General features: G+C 36.7%; 2 protein-coding genes across 5 annotated transcripts in view; one reads left to right on the plus strand and one right to left on the minus strand.

Annotated features, from left to right (window-relative positions):
• KAT2B (lysine acetyltransferase 2B) overlaps positions 1-5,245 on the plus strand; it is a 40,222-nt gene extending 34,977 nt beyond the window's left edge. The window contains exons 14-18 of one of the 4 annotated variants that reach the window (XM_085226328.1): positions 340-454; positions 1,247-1,283; positions 1,537-1,600; positions 1,698-1,782; positions 3,272-5,245. In XM_085226328.1, the coding sequence (XP_085082454.1) occupies positions 340-454; positions 1,247-1,283; positions 1,537-1,600; positions 1,698-1,782; positions 3,272-3,465 (495 nt within the window). In that variant the 3' untranslated portion in view covers positions 3,466-5,245. Of the gene's footprint in view, positions 1-339; positions 455-1,246; positions 1,284-1,536; positions 1,601-1,697; positions 1,783-3,271 lie in introns of those variants that run through there. The other 3 variants (XM_085226329.1, XM_085226331.1, XM_085226330.1) reach the window with 3 other exon arrangements.
• A 1,160-nt stretch (positions 5,246-6,405) lies between these two features.
• On the minus strand, positions 6,406-11,233 carry SGO1 (shugoshin 1). Its single transcript, XM_085226332.1, has 9 exons — positions 11,075-11,233; positions 10,736-10,878; positions 10,451-10,647; positions 10,058-10,162; positions 9,534-9,598; positions 9,227-9,378; positions 7,814-8,671; positions 7,202-7,376; positions 6,406-6,962 (listed from the first exon to the last, which is right to left on the minus strand). Exons 2-9 carry the CDS (start codon positions 10,869-10,871, stop codon positions 6,821-6,823), a joined length of 1,830 nt encoding a protein of 609 aa, XP_085082458.1. The 5' UTR covers positions 10,872-10,878; positions 11,075-11,233; the 3' UTR covers positions 6,406-6,820.
• Positions 11,234-17,528: the final 6,295 nt, after the last annotated feature.

Here is a 17,528-nt window from a genome sequence, read left to right on the forward strand (position 1 = left end):
AAATAGTTCCCAAGCACCAAATGTTGGAGTTAGAGGCAGTTCCCCAACAACTTCCAGGAAATTTCCTTCCGTACATCTGCCACCTGCCCGGGAGCTTTGCGGGCTGTGATCAGTGAACTATGATTCCTTTTCTCAAGACCTGCACCTAAGTAGACATCTGAGAGACATGATAGACTCATCTACAGAATTAGTGCTTGGCCAGGTATCTTGCCTCTGTTAGCCACTTATATTTGTAAGGACCATAAGATCAAGATATGAGTGTTTTTTTTTGCTCATCACAGTTCTTTGTTATTTTGGAGCACATCAACTCTTTTTGTTTTCTCTGCTGCTTTATTACAGATCATTAAAAAGCTCATAGAAAGGAAACAAGCTCAGATTCGAAAAGTTTATCCTGGCCTTTCTTGCTTCAAAGATGGAGTACGACAGATTCCTATAGAAAGCATCCCTGGAATTAGTATGTATTAACCTCTTTAAATGTAGAACAGAAGCAGAACAACCCAAGAAATATCCAAGATTATAAATACTAATACAATCACTTATTTATTTTTTACTAATATGCAATTGATTTTTCGTCTGTTAATTTGATTCCAATGAAAATTATTGCATTTCCATTACAGCTGATGTCTTCAGTACTTCCTCAAGGCATCCAAAGCTGATGCTCTTTTGTGTATGTGTTTAATTTGATTTACATCAGATCCATCCTTGATTTTATCACAGTATAGTCAGCAATTTCGATGTCACCACTGATGCACTGCACTTCTGAATAAGGTTGAATTCTGTGCTAAACTTGGACTTATGTGGACTTAGAACAGGACAAAATAGGTTCAGGACATTGAAGTATCTTTTCTTCTTCTTTTTTTCTTTTTTTTTCTTCTTTTTTATTTGCTCAGCACTGTTTTTTCTGCAGTTTATTCTATTTCCTTAGGGAATCAAATTGAACAACCTTTCTATCTTTTTCTTTACAGAGGCTATGGTAAAATATGTATTGAATTACTTTTACAAATGGATATATCAGAAAATAATGTTTTAGAATCTTCTCAGCAGCCTGGAAGAAGGGTCATGCAGAAAATTGAATGGGGCTCTAAGTTAGGTTGTTACATTTCTTATTAGAAGTAGCTTTTATGAAAACTAACCTATTTTGCTATGACAGTGCTGAAATTGCTTATATTTTTAGAGTTGCCATAACTCAGTTAATGTTTTGACCTACTGTAGTTCTCATGTAATCTCTCATGCTGTTGGTGTACAGGAGAGACTGGCTGGAAACCAAGCGGAAAAGAAAGAGGGTAAGTGCTGCACAGAGAAGAATGAAGTGGATTTGAGATTCCTTTGAGAAAAGTCTTTCAATAATGTCATTCGAGATTTCCTTCCATTCATTGGAAAACAGATAAACAATCTGCCAGGGATGTGCTCTTAAGATTTTTATTTTACTTTTTATTTTGCTTGAATTTTTGGAATTGCTTTTAGGTATGATGCGCTTTGCTGGGATGAAGATCTGGGATTCAAACTAATCTTTTCGTATTAATATTTTCTTTCAAGTAAAGAGCCCAAGGATCCAGATCAACTTTACAGCACATTAAAAACCATTCTGCAGCAGGTGAAGGTGAGTGCTTGTTCTAGCTTACCTTCTATAAAGATTTTTAAATAATTTCTAATATAGAGTTTCCATATTAGATACCTTACTTTTTTCTTTACCAAAGAGCCATCAAAGCGCTTGGCCCTTCATGGAACCTGTGAAGAGAACAGAAGCTCCTGGATATTATGAAGTTATAAGGTTTCCCATGGGTAATGCCATTAACATTTTTTAAGTATAGTGTTTAAAAATCTTTATAGCTAGAGGCATAACAGACAAGTTGTAATTTGATTGTTTTGTGTTAAAAGATACATTATTTACAGCTGGATAACTTGCAGCTCTGAAGTGCTAAGAGTATGAAGCTGTCATTTGAAATTTGAGTAGTCTGTGATCTTTCTGAAGTATTTATGAAGTATTCCTGTGAAATCTCAGTATGCCCTTAGAGACTTAGTGAAGCTCTTAAAAGATGCAGACATCTCAAACGCTCTGGGATTTAGCTGGTTTATGGGACTTGTATGAACAGTTCTTGTGTGGTAACTGGTCATTGCACTTTCTACTGCTATGCTAAAAAGTCTGATAGCAAACTTTCAAGAACACCTGTTCGAATTGCTTCAAAAACTAGATCTAAACTTTCTAAATCCTATAGTGAAGACTTCATCAGAAGTGCAAGAGTTTTCGATTCAACCCTTAACAAAGGGCTTGCTTGCTTCAATTTAAATTTAGGAAAATTCTTTATTCAACTGCAATATGAATCATTTCTTGTAACTTTTATCTTTGTGTTTTAGACATGCTAGACCTATATTTTTTTCCCCCATGCAGCTATTGTTTATGTAGGATTACTTGCAAAGGAAAGTACACAAAAACTGGGAACATTTTTCTTCGCTTTTGATTGCTGTCATGTAACCTCTGTAATGATTCAGTGCTATTCTAAATAGATGCTTGTTTTGATTGCTATTGCAGACTTAAAAGTCAATCCTGGTATTCCTTCATTGTTTATGCAATGCTTACCTCCATCTTTCTGACTTCTGTATCTTTTAATGTTATTAGAGAATGAAATACATGTTCATTGCAGGCTACTATCAACCCTTTTAGTGGAACAGTGTTCATGTTGCTTTGTATAGTTTCCTGGCCTGTTTGTACTTCTTAAAATAGCAGCCAGCTTCCTCAGTCCCTGACACAAATGTATTTTCTAGCAATGAAAAAAAAGAACATTGAGTACCATCCCTTGGCAGAGTTTTCTTTCTCTGCTTTTCTGATGCCTGTTCTCTTCTACGTTCGTACAGAAATAAGGATTTTAAGTTAACATATGTTGCAAGATATCATCATAACTCTTTACTTGTATGCTCCTCAGGTCTTCTCCAGTAGAGCTCACAACAGCTTTGCCCCACAGAGCATTTAGTGGAGAGTTAGGGACATTCACACCCAGAGGAAACTCAAGACAAGTATGAGAACAGACAAGAATGAGTTTTGAAGAATTAAAAATAAACTCTACACAAAATTGTTCTTATAGTAAAATATTGCTTAGAGGCTCACCTGGTCTTGTTGAAACTAAAAAATGGAATAGGCCTTAGACTAGCACAATTAGAAATAAGGCAAACTGTGGCTTCGCCATTTCATGTCAAGTGGCACATTGACATGAAGGGATGTTGCATAAAATACTGTTTGAATCAAACGTTCTTAATCTATTTTTTTCCTGTACAGATCTCAAAACAATGAGTGAGCGACTCAAGAATAGGTACTACGTGTCTAAGAAATTATTCATGGCAGACTTGCAGCGAGTCTTTACAAATTGCAGAGAGTACAACCCCCCCGAGAGTGAATACTACAAATGTGCCAATATACTGGAGAAATTCTTCTATACAAAAATTAAAGAAGCCGGATTGATTGATAAGTGACACTTTTTTTTTTTTTTAATTTTTAAACAACCAAACCAATCAGTGTGCCTACTTTATGGGCAGGGGAAGCCATTATATGTCTGAGCTGTGGGACTATAAGGTTTTGAAAAACTTCTGTTTAATGATTAGCACTTTTAAAAACCCTTTCAGTTTTGCAAACATGTATTATAATGAAGTTATAAAAATTATTTTATTAAAATGCTTTATAATGTATTTAATTATTGATTTTTTTTGTGTTCCCACTACCGTATGTTCATCATAACCTTCCCAGCATCAGAAAAACTACAAAATATGGGAAGTTGCACTTGTTTGGGAATCTGAAGAAAATTCCTGGACAATTAATGTTATTGCTTACCTAATGCAGTAACTACTTGAAAAACTTTATGATTTTTTCCCCATTAAAAAGAAAACACAGTAAGGGAGAAGAAAGGGAGGGAGGGAATATCTGAGACACTTATTTCATTGTAGGATCTTTTTATAATATATTATTTTTTAAAAGAAACACTCAGCTAGTTGAAAAGCTGCAAGAGAAGAGCCAGTTCCAAACAAGAACTGCCTACAACATTTGATAGATGCAAGTTTTTCTATTCTTTTTTTTTTATATAAATATTTAACCTGCAAATTGTAGTATCATAACCACTATTAAAAGAGGTAATTAAAAAAAAAAAAACAGACTAGATATGTAATGTCATAATAACTTATGCAGGACATAAGTACTCGAAATATCTTTAAAGGCTCCAATTTAATTATACTATATTTAATTTTAATTGGCTTAATGACACTAAGGTTTTGATGCACTTCACGATCCACCCCATATAATACTCTTCACTCTTAAACTCTTCAGGTTATTCAGCAGAGACAAGACTATTGTACACAAAAGTCAGTGTATTTCAGCTTCAATCTTATATACTTGCTTCTGTGGTAAACTGGATTTTCTACCAAGCTTTATTGTAAATACTTATTAACTGTGATTATTTAGACCCAGGAGCATATTAACATTTTACAACTCATGTTAGCATATCTTCAAATTGAGCACATATGTAATATATATATTTTGCTGCCTACACTACATTTAAGAGGTACTTCTAACTTTCTAATTGAGATAGGACAGGCCAAAAAGTCATCACTTGACATTTTCTAATCAGTTTGTAACTATAATGCTTTTGTGAAAAACAAATTTAACTCTCAATCTTAGTATTTTATATTTACAGATGATACACTGGTAACATTCAGTAGTTATAAGGCTGAAAAAATCCCACCCTATGCTGCATCAAGGAATACATTCCTGCAAAATACCTGTGCAATGTTGAAGCAGTTAAGTAGAGTCAGGAACTAGCTGGTAGTAAATGTGGTATATACAAGGTATTCAGAACATTAACACTAGAATTGCCACAGTGTTTCACATGAGATTAGTCTGACCTACATTTGGATCTATAACTAAGGTACAAAGGATTTTTTTTTTTTTAAACTAGCCAGTACCAGATGCTATGATCCGGTTTTGTAGATTGGGCCTGCAGGTGCACCTGTAAGCTTAGTATCCTGTGAAATTTTGTTATTTTCAGAGTAGATTTTCTTATTGTATTTCAATCAGATTGTCTCTTCTATATTGAAACATTTGTTTTCTAATTTAAGAATTAATATTTTCATAGATACTGTGCAATAAAGTTACAGTAGAATGTGGTTTTGCAAATGCTTTAACAGCTGATGAATTTTACATTTGTAAAATTAATATATTGTATTGGTACAGAATAGTTTTAAATTATATATGTACAAAACCTTACTTGGTCTGTTCTTCTTTTTCATTAGTGCCTGCATTGCAAAGATACACACTGAAGCAATTTCACAACTGAGTACCATGAATCTGTAAGAATGCAGTCAGTGCATTTTTTATGTGTACTTGAAAGTATCTATTCAAAAAGTTCACTGGGAGCATTTTGTTGACTACAGTATACAAAGCTGAGATGAGAAAGTAAGGAGAGAGGTGAAGGTTCCAAGTATTCCACCTATTCACAGCTTCCCATTAGCTGAGCTATAGTGCTGTTATTCCAGTCTCTTTAAGGACTCAAGCAATGCTTCAAAAAACCAACTGAGTCTCAAAGCATGTCATTTGTTTTTTGTGGGTTTTTTTTTTTGTCCACTAGCCCTTTAGTATCAGCATACAAGGCACTGGGAAGTAAACAGTCACATAAAAGCATATGGTCCATAAGGCAGTAAGTAGCATTCAGAAGAGATTTAGTGTTTTCATCATGTGTTTAGTGTTTTGTTTATGTAAAAATGTTGCCAGTAAATCAACACTACATTTATCCCAGGAGAGCACTCATAACTATTGAAGCAGGACAGGCAAGATAGGCAACCTTGCAGAGCAAGTAAAGAACCTGTATTTTTGTACTTTCCATTACTCATGTTGAATGCAGCTTTCCTCTTTTCATTAATGTATCCATTAACACTTTTAAATGTTCCTGAAGTGAAGAAAAGCACTATATTTTAAGTGCCATAGAACCTTGAAATCTTGCTGGATAGGTTCCTTCCAGCTTTCTGCCAATTGTTCTATCAAATACCAAGTTTTCCTCTGGTAAAGGTTCTTGCACAGTAAGACCAGAATTATGAAGTACATAAATAGTAAGGCTCAGTACTCTGGCTTACAGTTTACTTCCAGTCCCCAAAACAGAAAGCTCTTCACAACATTCGCAGATAAATAAGATTAGGAACAAAGCAAGTTAAACTTATGTTTATAATGTTATAGAAGTAACAACTAGAATTGAAACTTTTGAGAGCTCACACAACACAACTGAACTACAATTGACATTGTTACTTCCAAGCATACTCAATATGAGAAGGGGAGGAAAGGAATGCACTGGCTTTCACTCTGTCTATAGGTGACACTGCTACCCTTCAAGCAACTATGGAAACCCTGTAAAAAGGACTCCAATCAACTCTGAGTGCTTTCCAACACTAACACTTTTATTATAGGCTTCAATACGAAACTATTACATAAATAAGATCTGTACAAACATGGATAACTGTTGAACTTAAGTACCTGAAGTTTGCTTGCGCCAACCACAGTCAGATGAAGCAGGATTTAAGTCAGAAAATTTTGATCATCTTTTCCAGATATTTCTGATGTATTTACAAATTTACAAAGTAGGATGTCTCCCAAAAGAGTTTAAGTGGAATCACCCTAGTTACAGAAGTAATCTCATGTCTTCCACATTCTTAAGAATAAGTCACTTGATTAAAACCAAAACCCACTTTGTTTTATATCCAGTTAGACACCTAGAAATAGCTATAGTATAGTGTAAGTTTGCTGGCTGAAGGATTTCCTCTCTTCATAGTTCTGTTAGCATCACAGAAAATCTCAACAACCGCCAACAAATTTCTCATTATATTTTGAAAGAGATTTCTTCTTAGTGGAATTGCGTTTAGCATCTTTTTTCTGCTTGAAAATTGGAGAATTCAGAAAGCATACATCCGTAAATGGATCTCCTCTTCTAAGTTTCCTGTTTAAAAAAAAAAAAGAAGAAAAAAAAAAAAGCAGCCTGAGTTCTCTTTCCTTCCTTATTGAAAACATTATCTTCCCATTAGGAAGTTCAATTTCACATCAACTATTTCACACTACTGCCAACACACTCCTTTGAATATTTTGCTAAGAACTTATTAACAGCATTTAAGTACCCCTCTCAAATAATTCATTTAATGGATTATCATTAACTTTATATCAAACTGAAAAAACACCCACCCTATAATACTTGGTTCCTTATAGTTCACAGTAAGTGTACAGCTTCTTCGTTTGCGTTTCGGAGATGGTGATCTTTCACCTGCAGGGCCAACAGGTGCATTCCCTTTGCTTAGGAGTGATGAAGCAATGTTAGTAACATCACAGAGATGACTATGAAATGACTTAGAAGGTTGCCCTGCAAAAAAAAAAAAAAAAAAAATTTAAGAAAATTAGTCATGCTTCATCAAAAGTTGTTTAAGACAACTCAGGCAAATATACCTTAACAGACAACGTCAATGAATAAAATAGACATGAAGAAAGTCAGCTATAACTATCATCTCTATCTTTCAGTGTCTCCCAAGATTATGCTTTTGATCTCCCTTTTTCAGACTCAGCTTTAGTACACCTTGAAATACAACTAAAATACAATGTTAATTCATTGTTGAGCAATTTCTTAAACAAAACTTAAAGATAAGTTCAATTTCTGCTCTGAGAAAAAAGGTGGACAAAAGAGTGAATCCAATTATTTTCAGCAACATTATTCTGTTTCCATTAAAAACATAAAAAAAGCCTAAGCCTCTGGAACAATGATAAAGCTCAATGAAACAATTACAGAGCACTTTACAAACTTACTAATAGACTTTTCACTTGATTTATTGACTTCAGTCTTTTTTTCAGTCTCTTCTTTATGGAGTTTCTGCTCATGCTGTGCCAGATATCTTTGAGACCTCGGCCTCACATGGATTGGTGATGTACCCGTCTCGTCCACTGAACTTTTCCTTTTTTTTTGTTTATTCTTATAAGGTACATAAAGGCTATCATCTGAATCTCCTTCAGTATCACTCAACTCGATGCTATTAGATTCAGATGACTCTTCTTTGTCACCCACATCAGTATCTCTGTCATTCACCTTATTTTGTCGGAAAGGTGTAACGTGGACGCTCTCTTCAAAATTAAAATCATAAGCATCACTGGAACCACTCAAGTTGTCCAACTTTTCTTTGCAAGCCTCTTTACCTTGTCTTTTCTTTGACCTTGGTCTGGAAGTATCTTTAGTCCCTCCCATTTTCACCTTCTGATCCTTCTCTCTCCTGACTTGAGAGTCTTCTCTGCTTTTACATGCACGCTGTTTAAGATCTGAACTGTTGCCTGCACTGACCTTTGCAGTTTCAGAATCCACCTGCCTTAACACCGGCTCTGAACCTACTTTGTCTACCTGAGAAATACCTGAATGTATATTTTCCACAGTACAAACATCTAGACTTTTCTGAAGCCTGATTTCATCCTGTTTAAAAGGCTCTTCAGCTGAATCAGATGCTTCCAAATTGTCCAAGATGCCAGTGCAAAATTCATCTCTTTTTGTCATCTTTGAATAGCGGCGCCTGGTAGACACGTTCTTTGTTAACATATTACCAAATCCATCTTCTGCACTTGAATAAACATCTCCCAGCACTGATGCAATGCTGTACACATGAAAATCAGATTTTTGCCCTCAAAATTGAAAAGAAAGAGTCACATTAAAGCTAAATAGTAACAATACAAAGAGCTTTTATTCAAGTTCTTAATCTGTCAAAAATTATGACGATCTTAAAATTTTCTCAAGAGATTTGTATATCTTGATTGCTATGTATTAGTATAAGTTATGTTTAATACAAAAAGCAGTTAAGAATACTAAAATCCGGATTTTCCTGAAATGTTTTATTTGGAGAGGTTACCCACGGGTCTTTTGTTTCTCCAATTTTTTGCACTTTTACAGTGTTGACTTTTTAATTGCATGACTGAAGATTAATTTACTCTGATCAACTGTTTGGTAGATAAATGAAACTAGGTTGCAGATATATGGAAGAAAAAGCATTTTCAATCTGATCCCGTATTTTGTCATGCACCTTCATTCAAAAAGCTTACCAGCTAGCCAGTATTGTAAAGCTCAGATAGTAATAAATGAAAACTACTACATCAAAAGCAGTAATTCAGTTTTAAACTTGTATTCACACATGCTTTCCCTGCTTTTGAATAGAGCAATGCCAAATACTTCAATTTGTTTACCTTTGTCTGGAATTACTTTGGCTAAGGAAGTGTCATTGTCAAGTTCCTCGCAGATCTTGAACACAGAATGACCCGGTTCACTTTTCTCACAATCAGCTTCCAAGCTACACTGAAGTACTTGATCATCTCCATCAGCAGGCCGTGGAAGCTCTCTGGAAAAAAATACCAAAGGTAACACTTACTGAATAACAATATATTTTATAACAACGAACTGCATCTACTACATAGAACTTCTTCCCCTTTCTCACAAAATTAATTTTACTCTAATGGAATTTTCAAATATAAATAATTAACAAAACATACTTACACAGAACATCTCACTCCTACGTCACTGGAATTATTTTCAAGCACTGAAGTACACACTCTCTGATTCTGTGGAGAAAATAAATCTTGCTTTGACTCGACAGCTGAAATAAGCTCGGGCCATATGAAGATTTTAGAAAGTAGCCCAATTACACAAAGAAGAGCCAAAAGGACTCCTGGTTGCTTTTATTTGCTTCCTGACTGGCTGACACAAAACACTGCATGAGATGGAACTCACTCAGTTCCATCAAGTCAACAGTAACTCCTAACCCAATCATACATAGTTGACAGGGGAAGGAACGGTGAGGATGATGGGGAGGGAGGAAGACACAAAGCCACAGAGAATCAGGGTGCACCTTTCACCCTACAGCAGAGCCTCAGTCCTGCTATACACCCACACAGAGGTACTACTCTGACCTCCAAACGGAGCCTCAAATCTCAAAAACTGAAGCAACATAGAGGCATGCAAAGGAAAAAGGGAAAGAATTCACAGAAACCCCCCCTCCCCAGAGAGGGAAAGGTACTCACTACACTTCTGGAACACAAATCCTTCACTGGGCCAAGGAGATCAACTGACTCCAATAAGTTCTGAGAAACTTTTGAAATTATCTCACTGAAGGCTGACAGTCTAGTCTAAAAGACAAGAGAAGGAAAACAATGTTGTTGCTGTTATAGTCAGGTATCAGTTAATAACATAATATCCTTTCACCAATATTACAAGATAACTAAGTTCCGAAGATACTGTATAAAACACCTGTAATTAGGTGTTTTAACTGTGATTACAAAGAAAGTTCTGTGCATTAAGTTCATTTTGTGAAATGTTTAAATTCACGGTTATTTTAATATTAAAGCTATTACTGGATCATTTGCACTGATTCTCACAGGAAGCTTCACCAAATTATAAAGATATGATTAAAATACCTCAACAAGTCCTTGTGCTTGCCTGCATGCAAGATTTCTTTGCAAGTCAAACATCTGAAACTTCAAATCTTGATACTCTTTCCTTAGCTGTAGGATAAGAGCTTGAGCATCCCTCAGTTTCAGCTTTTCTTCCTGCAAAGCCTGAGCCAGAGCTTTGTTGTTAGCCTGGAGACTTTTCATTTTCACAGAGGTAGTGGCTGCAACAAAACAGCGTGCATTTCAACTTGGTTAAAAACAAAACAAAAACCTAGAAGAACTATACATTAAGATATTCAAGTATCTTACTTGCTCTTTTGCATTTCACAGTTGAGATCTGGCTGATTTTACTCAACGTCAGCCATTTCTGATTTCTCTTCTCTTTCATCCGTTCCTTTATGTCGCTCAGACTGTCTTTGAAGGGCTTTTTCAGATGCTCAGCCATCTTCGACCTTTACAAACAGAAACGGCAAAGGGCTCGTTCAGCTGCTGATCCACAAGGCCACGCCACGGCGGGAGGCAGCGGACCCCTGAGCAGATGGCAGCCGCGGGCCGCTTTCGCAGCACATCCTCCCCATCCCCCGTGCGGCTCGTAGCGGCCAGGCCAGGCCCGGCCCGGCCCGCGCAACGCGCCCAGCGCCAGCTTACCCCAGAGCGGCGCCGGGCGCCGGCCGCCGCCCACCGCCCGAACGGAGGTGCCACGAGCAGCAGAGTACGCCCGCGCGCAGCCGGGCGGTTGGCGCAGATCCCCGACGTTCAAAACGCAGCGCCGCGGCCGCGTATTGGTGGGAGCGGCGCCTGGCGTCACGCGCAGCCGCTGTTTGCATCCGGGCCGCGCTGGGGCTCCGCCCCTTGCGGGGTGGTGCTGTGGGCGGCTCGCGCAGGGCGGCCGTTGGGACTGGCGGGTTGTGGCAGGGCTTGGGTTGCGCCCGGCTCTGCGCTGCAGTGAGAGGAAGCGGAGGCATAGTGCGAGATGTTTATTCACTGGCAAAAACGGGAAGAAAAGAAAAAAAAATATTTAAATTTTTAACTTCAGTTGCTGTTGTAGCGTGTAACAAGATCAGCCCTTCCCTGACTTCCTAATCCCGCTAGGACAACTCCTAATCCCTGATGTCTTAGTTTAGAAGAAAATACTCCAAGGGAAGCCTATTCTCACAAACTTATTTTATAAAAGGAACTGGTCCAATATTCTGTCGAAGTGCTGCAAATAATGTGAGATTTGTGTGGAAAAAGGCTATTAAGCACAGAATGAAGTCAATGTTAGATGGGGAGAGTGCAGGTACAGGACGTGGTGCTGCAGCTCTTTGCAGTCAGATGAATATTTGCCTCAGTTATGTCACTTGGAAATGATGGCATTGACTGACCAGTGCATGCTGCAGCTCACTGACCACGGACTTTGATTAAGCTAACTTTGTAACAGGAGAAAACAAAACAACAACGAAGCTGAGGCTTACTAATAGTGATCATTGGTATTGTATCTGAGAAATGAGCATTTCATTGCTAATGTGTTGTTATTAGCAGTTATTCTTGCCTGCTTGACAGCTGCGATGCAGCGTGGCAAGCTGATTTTAAAGTAGAAAAGCTCTCATGATTATGACTGAAACCATAGTTCAGCCACATCTATGTGGGCTGAATGTAGCCCAGCCCAGCCTGCCCTGCAGCTGTCCCCTGCCCCACACCATCATGGCGGAAGCTCTTCCCCACAGAGGGACCCAGCCTGGCCCTGGCTGTGCTCCCATCACTCACAGCAACGAAACGTCGCTGGGCGATCAGTACTGCCTGAGCTGTCTCTTTACCAGACTTTCAGAAGCCCTTTCTTACCAGAAAGGAATATCCCCCACTTCACAATCATGCCTTATTCATGCCACCGCTTTTTGGCAGCATGTACATTTGTGAACAGTTATGTCAGGGACGAAGCATGGGAAGAGTAAAATTTCATCAGAAGTCTCTTACTCAGTAAACTACTGAGAGAACTCAGTAAGAATTGCAACCACTGCCATCGAACCAGACTGATGCATCAATTTCACAGCAAGGTAAAATATCCCTCTAGTCTTAAGTTTTTGTTGAGCATTCTCTCTCTCTCTCTCTCTCTCTCATTTTATGTATTAATATTAGATATGCATTAAATAAGAAGTTGTGTTTGTTGTACACATGAACTATATTATGTATTTTGTACACAGCCCAACACAGTTCCTCCTCACTCATTGCAACTCAGGCAAACTAAAAGGTTGGAAACCCATGCCATAGTCCATGATAGTCCATTCATATATTTTCCTTTTTGCAAGATGTTGTTTTTTTGTTTGTTTGTTTGTTTTTCTCCTCCAGCTCATAATAACTAGCCTCACTCGCCTTAGTCTCTTAAGTTCATCACTAGCTAATGAGTTTGCATTTCCTCCCAAGGAAGGAGTTGCTCTGCAAATACTCTTCATTATGCTATGTAAAGATCCCTTTTTGAGACGTGAGATAATGTCAGAAAGAATCATACTTTCTTTAGGAGTTAGCATGAGAAAGTATGGCAGATTAACCACATTAGACCCTCTTTTTGAGTTTACAGGTTCACACAAGGGTAGAACAGCAATTATTCCTGCTCTTTACATCTTTTTTCTCCTTTCTGTCTGCTTGCCTAGTCTACCGAACACTAACCCTTTCTATCAGCCCCCAGGCAAACATGCCATTACCCAACAAAAACTCTCATAGGTTCATTGAAATAAAATCTATCAGATATTATAAATCACATTCTCAGTAGAAATACTGGTTTCCTGATAATGTACAATTAACCTCTCATCTACTTCCCACAGGCCTCTCAGTTCTGTAGGTAATTATTAGGTATGTCTGCTCAACAGTGGCTCACAACCTTATCTGGACTCTTGCAAGCAAGTCTCTTTAAACATTAGATTAAATTATCTAATAGAATTCAGCTTCTGTTTTGTTATTGGGTTTTTCTTTGTTTGTTTTTCAGCTAAGCATCAACTCCTCTAACCAAAAGTATTATGTTTTGCTACAAACTTTATTTCACTTAAAGCTAAAACATTTTGCATTTGCCCAACTAGCAATTAGTGGTTTCCAGCAATGCTGGTAGGGTCTTATAACCATTAGTCACTCATCTACTTAGCACAAATACAATGATTGTGATTAAATGAACCATGCTTTGAAAAAGAATGCATACCTACTTGCTATCCACATGCTACTCTTGTTTATTTATTCTTTTTTTTCTCCCTTGATTATGCCTATACCAAGATTAAAGTCTCTGATCACATTTTTTCTTTCTATTGTATTTGATTTTACTCACAAATTTGTACAGATCTTTCAGAAGCACTCAGAGATGTTTCTTCAGATTACTTTTTTTTTTTTTAATTCTTATTTTTTAATGTCCAAGTTATATATCCTGATAATCTGCTTCTGTTAGCAGTGTATCCTTATTTTTATATTATTCTCAAGACATTTATTTTCTATTAGGTTATTTGCAGGTTAGGCCCTCCATGTTGTTCTGTAGTATTTATAATATCACATTCGTAGTAGTGAATTTTTCTGACTCAACTGATTCTTTGCTGTAAGCAATTTCACATTTTCCTCTATGACAACTGATGCTATGCTTGATGTCAGAGGTGCTGTAGACTAATTTATTCCTACTGGATATACTCATGTGGCAAAACAGCTGCTACCATTACTAGAGTTGGTGTAGCATTGAAAGATATGATCTTATCTTAGGTTTACTGACTTACATTAAAAAGAAGGAGTTTTCTCCTATTTACAGCAAATTAAAGGAATCAGAGCAGTGACTGTGGGAGCGTTTTTGTTGCATCTTGCCAGAGCTTACACCTGAGCATGACATTACATCCTGTTGTCCTGACACATGTTGTTGTAATCAGTTTTGAGTAGGATGTTTAGATATCATCAAGTTGGAAGTGTCATATCAGAAGTTTAAAAGCATTTGGTACGTGAGAGCTTGGGGGACTGTAAGATACTGTTGCACCCACTGCTTCCCAAACCAAATAAAAACAATAATCATTTTTTTAAGAAGCTGACACAGACATATCTAAGCGAAAAGTTCTTGTTATAACTTGACCACGGTTGGATGAAAATCCTTTGGAAATAGTGAACTGTAAAGATTTTGACATCCAGCCACCTGATATTTATCCTTCAGCTAGCATAGAAAGAATTGTGTCACCTAGGTGGCGTTGTGTTTTGTGTGTGCCCTACTTTCAGAAAGATTTCTCAAACTAGGCTGCTAAAACTCAAACAAATTCTATTTTAGATTATGTTGTTAGGGGTGTATTCCCAGTTCTGTCCATAGCCACTTTCTAAGGAGATTTTAAAAATATTTTTTTATATTTTATATTTACATATTTTATATTTTTCTTTCTCTAAAATACTTTTTTTCTACGTACAATTAAAGGAATGTACTGTAAGAGGAAAACAAGCCTGGGTTAATTGAAGTATCAGACAGCATGTGTTTCATTAGGCTAAAATTAATATGCAATAAATCATCATACCTACATTAATTTTGTCAGTGTCTTTTTGACATACATACATATTCTAAAATGTTTTTAATTACTCAACAGTTTGATGTAAATAGAGGGGTGAAAGATTAATAAGTACTCATTTGTTAGAGACATTCCAGAGAGAAAAAATACATGCAATGAATTATTATATGGGTCAGATACAGCTGTTCTTTTCACTACAGACATAATTTGTTATAAATGCTGGAATATGCACTGGTCTGAACTGCCACAAAAACTTTTCTTTCAGAAAGAATCTCAGAAGGAAGTCTTCATCTCGTGGCAGTACTACAGAGGATGTAAGTACCAGTCTGAAATCTTGAAACTATACAAATGTAATGACTGAAAAAGGAATCATGAGTCAGCAAAGTGTGTGTCAATGTTTAAAATTTGCTTAACGCACCCATTGAATATATATCTTAATTTCACTTTGCTGCCTGTCTGTTGACTAGAACCCTGGCTTTCTCTAGCATGCAACACTCATAATGCATGTAATAAGAAGCAACCCCTTCTACCACGATTTCTCTCCTCCTAAAACTGATACTAAGCTCTGCCTGACATTAATGAATCAAGGCTTATCACTAGTTCTGGTTTTCCAGGGACTTTTCAGGAACATTTTTATTTTATTACTGTTATTATTTTAATGTATGTTGAATGGAAAATTGACTTACTAAGCTTGTTTTCTGTGTAGTGCTTGTATGTACGTGCAGCTTTCCACTAGTTGTTACCGATTTTTTTTTCCTGAGTAATGAATAAATGGCTTAGAGACAATAGTAGAATAGCGACATAGAGACAGGTGAAAATCTGTTCTCTTATCTGCACAGTAGATATTGATGATGATGATGACACTGTCTGACGTAACGGAAAGAAAATCGTTGATGGATACAACAGAATATCTCAGAGGAGCATTTTCAATGCTAATACACTTGTCATAATCTGAGAGGTGAATACTGACCATAGAATAATGTGTTCAGAAACCCTTGATGCAGATGAAGCAGAGCACCTGCTCTTGCATACCTCCTCTTTGTGTACTCTGACATCCATGAAGAGGGTCTTGCTTTATACAGATGGACCTGCAATTAGAACTGATCTCTTTTATCTTTCTCTTTAAATATGACTACTTCACATGCACACATTAACTGCAAGTATATTGTTTGAAGCAATAGCTACAGTGCAATCTTTCCTAGCTCCTAAAGGCACTGATAAAACACAGTGAAGGACAGAAGCAGTGATTGACATCACTGCATGCACGTTGGCTACAGCTCACTGCCATCATGCATGTCTAGACAACCGACTCTGCTTCTAGATCAGAATATTCATGTAAGGGGGATTTTAACAAAGTGTGGAAAAGCAATTTTCCTTCCTGCTGGGGTTGTATTGCTGCAGTCAGCTCTCAGACGTTTGGGTCATGGGTGAGTGATTTTCAAAGAGCAAATCATTGTTCATAGGTAGAAGACATAGATATAGATTGACACTTTGTTCTCTTACAATGGGTCCTACACAAGCACTTTTTAATGACTTCAATCCACCACAGTGAACAATGGAGAAAAGATCAAATAAACATCAGATTGCAGTCCATTCAGGTCACTCTGCACGTATTAACATAAGCAGGTTTTTGGTTTTTTAATTATTTTTATTTCATTTATTACTAATTAGACAACTTTGTGTGGAATACTGTGAATGATATAAAACAGAAAGTAGAGGAGCAAAATGAATGGTTATTGCTATATATTAAAAAAAAGCAATATACTTTAACATTCATTTGGAGCTTTTGTTGATAATGTATCTCAACCACTGCTAAGGCTGTTGTTTAAGAAATAAGGGGCTTGAAAGACTACTGCTTATGAGGATTGACATGAGTAATGTTAAAATGACATTGTAAGGCCCTTTTCCTTAAAATGGCTTGTAAGGGTTGCGGTTTGTTTTGGTTCTTCAGCTTGGACTGCCACTAACATTTGGACATTTATTTGAAAGTTAAAGCAATTCTGTCACCAGAGAAAGCTGTAAGTGGCTTGGCAGTGGTAAAGAGATACGGAAAGGCAACTGAACTGCAGCTGATGTGGGCTTCAAACATGACAAGTTTTTTGACTGACAGAAAAGATGAACACTGGCAGAATTTTTCAAGCTCTATTATCTTGAACTTCTCTCTACTTTTGCCTCTCTTTATCTCTCTAGTTTTTATCATTCTATTATCTTACTTTGCAACTGTATTTATAGAATCCAATGTTACAGCTTATCATTCCTTGCAATGTCATGTGGTTGGTTTTTTCTTTTTTTCTTTTTTTTTTTTTTGGTCTTTCAATACTCTTCCTCAATTTTCTTGGATAAATCAGAATAGTAAGATATCAATATTGTTATTTTATGTTCACATGCAGATACTGTAGGAATAGTAGGAACTACAGATTACATTAAGAAAGGAAGCACAGAAGTAGTACAGCATTTTTAATGGGTTTTCCATAGTTCTTTTAGTTTCTTTTAGTATTTAATTTAGTTTATTTAGAATTATAAATTTAGGAACATTTGAAAAATAAGATACTATGACCAAATTTGATTCAATCTTAATATTTAAGTTAACAGGAATAGAATATAACATTTGTCTCGAT

Source organism: Meleagris gallopavo, chromosome 6 (genome assembly GCF_905368555.1).
Source record: "Meleagris gallopavo chromosome 6, MGAL_WU_HG_1.1, whole genome shotgun sequence".
NCBI classification, from domain to species: domain Eukaryota; kingdom Metazoa; phylum Chordata; class Aves; order Galliformes; family Phasianidae; genus Meleagris; species Meleagris gallopavo.

Excerpts from the sequence above, each read along its gene's own strand:
- SGO1 (XM_085226332.1), bottom strand. The coding sequence starts at position 10,871 with ATGGCTGAGCATCTGAAAAAGCCCTTCAAAGACAGTCTGAGCGACATA. Across the intron at positions 10,648-10,735 it reads TGTGAAATGCAAAAGAGCAA|CCACTACCTCTGTGAAAATG; the intron begins GTAAGATACTTG and ends GTTTTGTTGCAG. Across the intron at positions 6,963-7,201 it reads AAGGAACCAAGTATTATAGG|GAAACTTAGAAGAGGAGATC; the intron begins GTGGGTGTTTTT and ends TTTTTTAAACAG.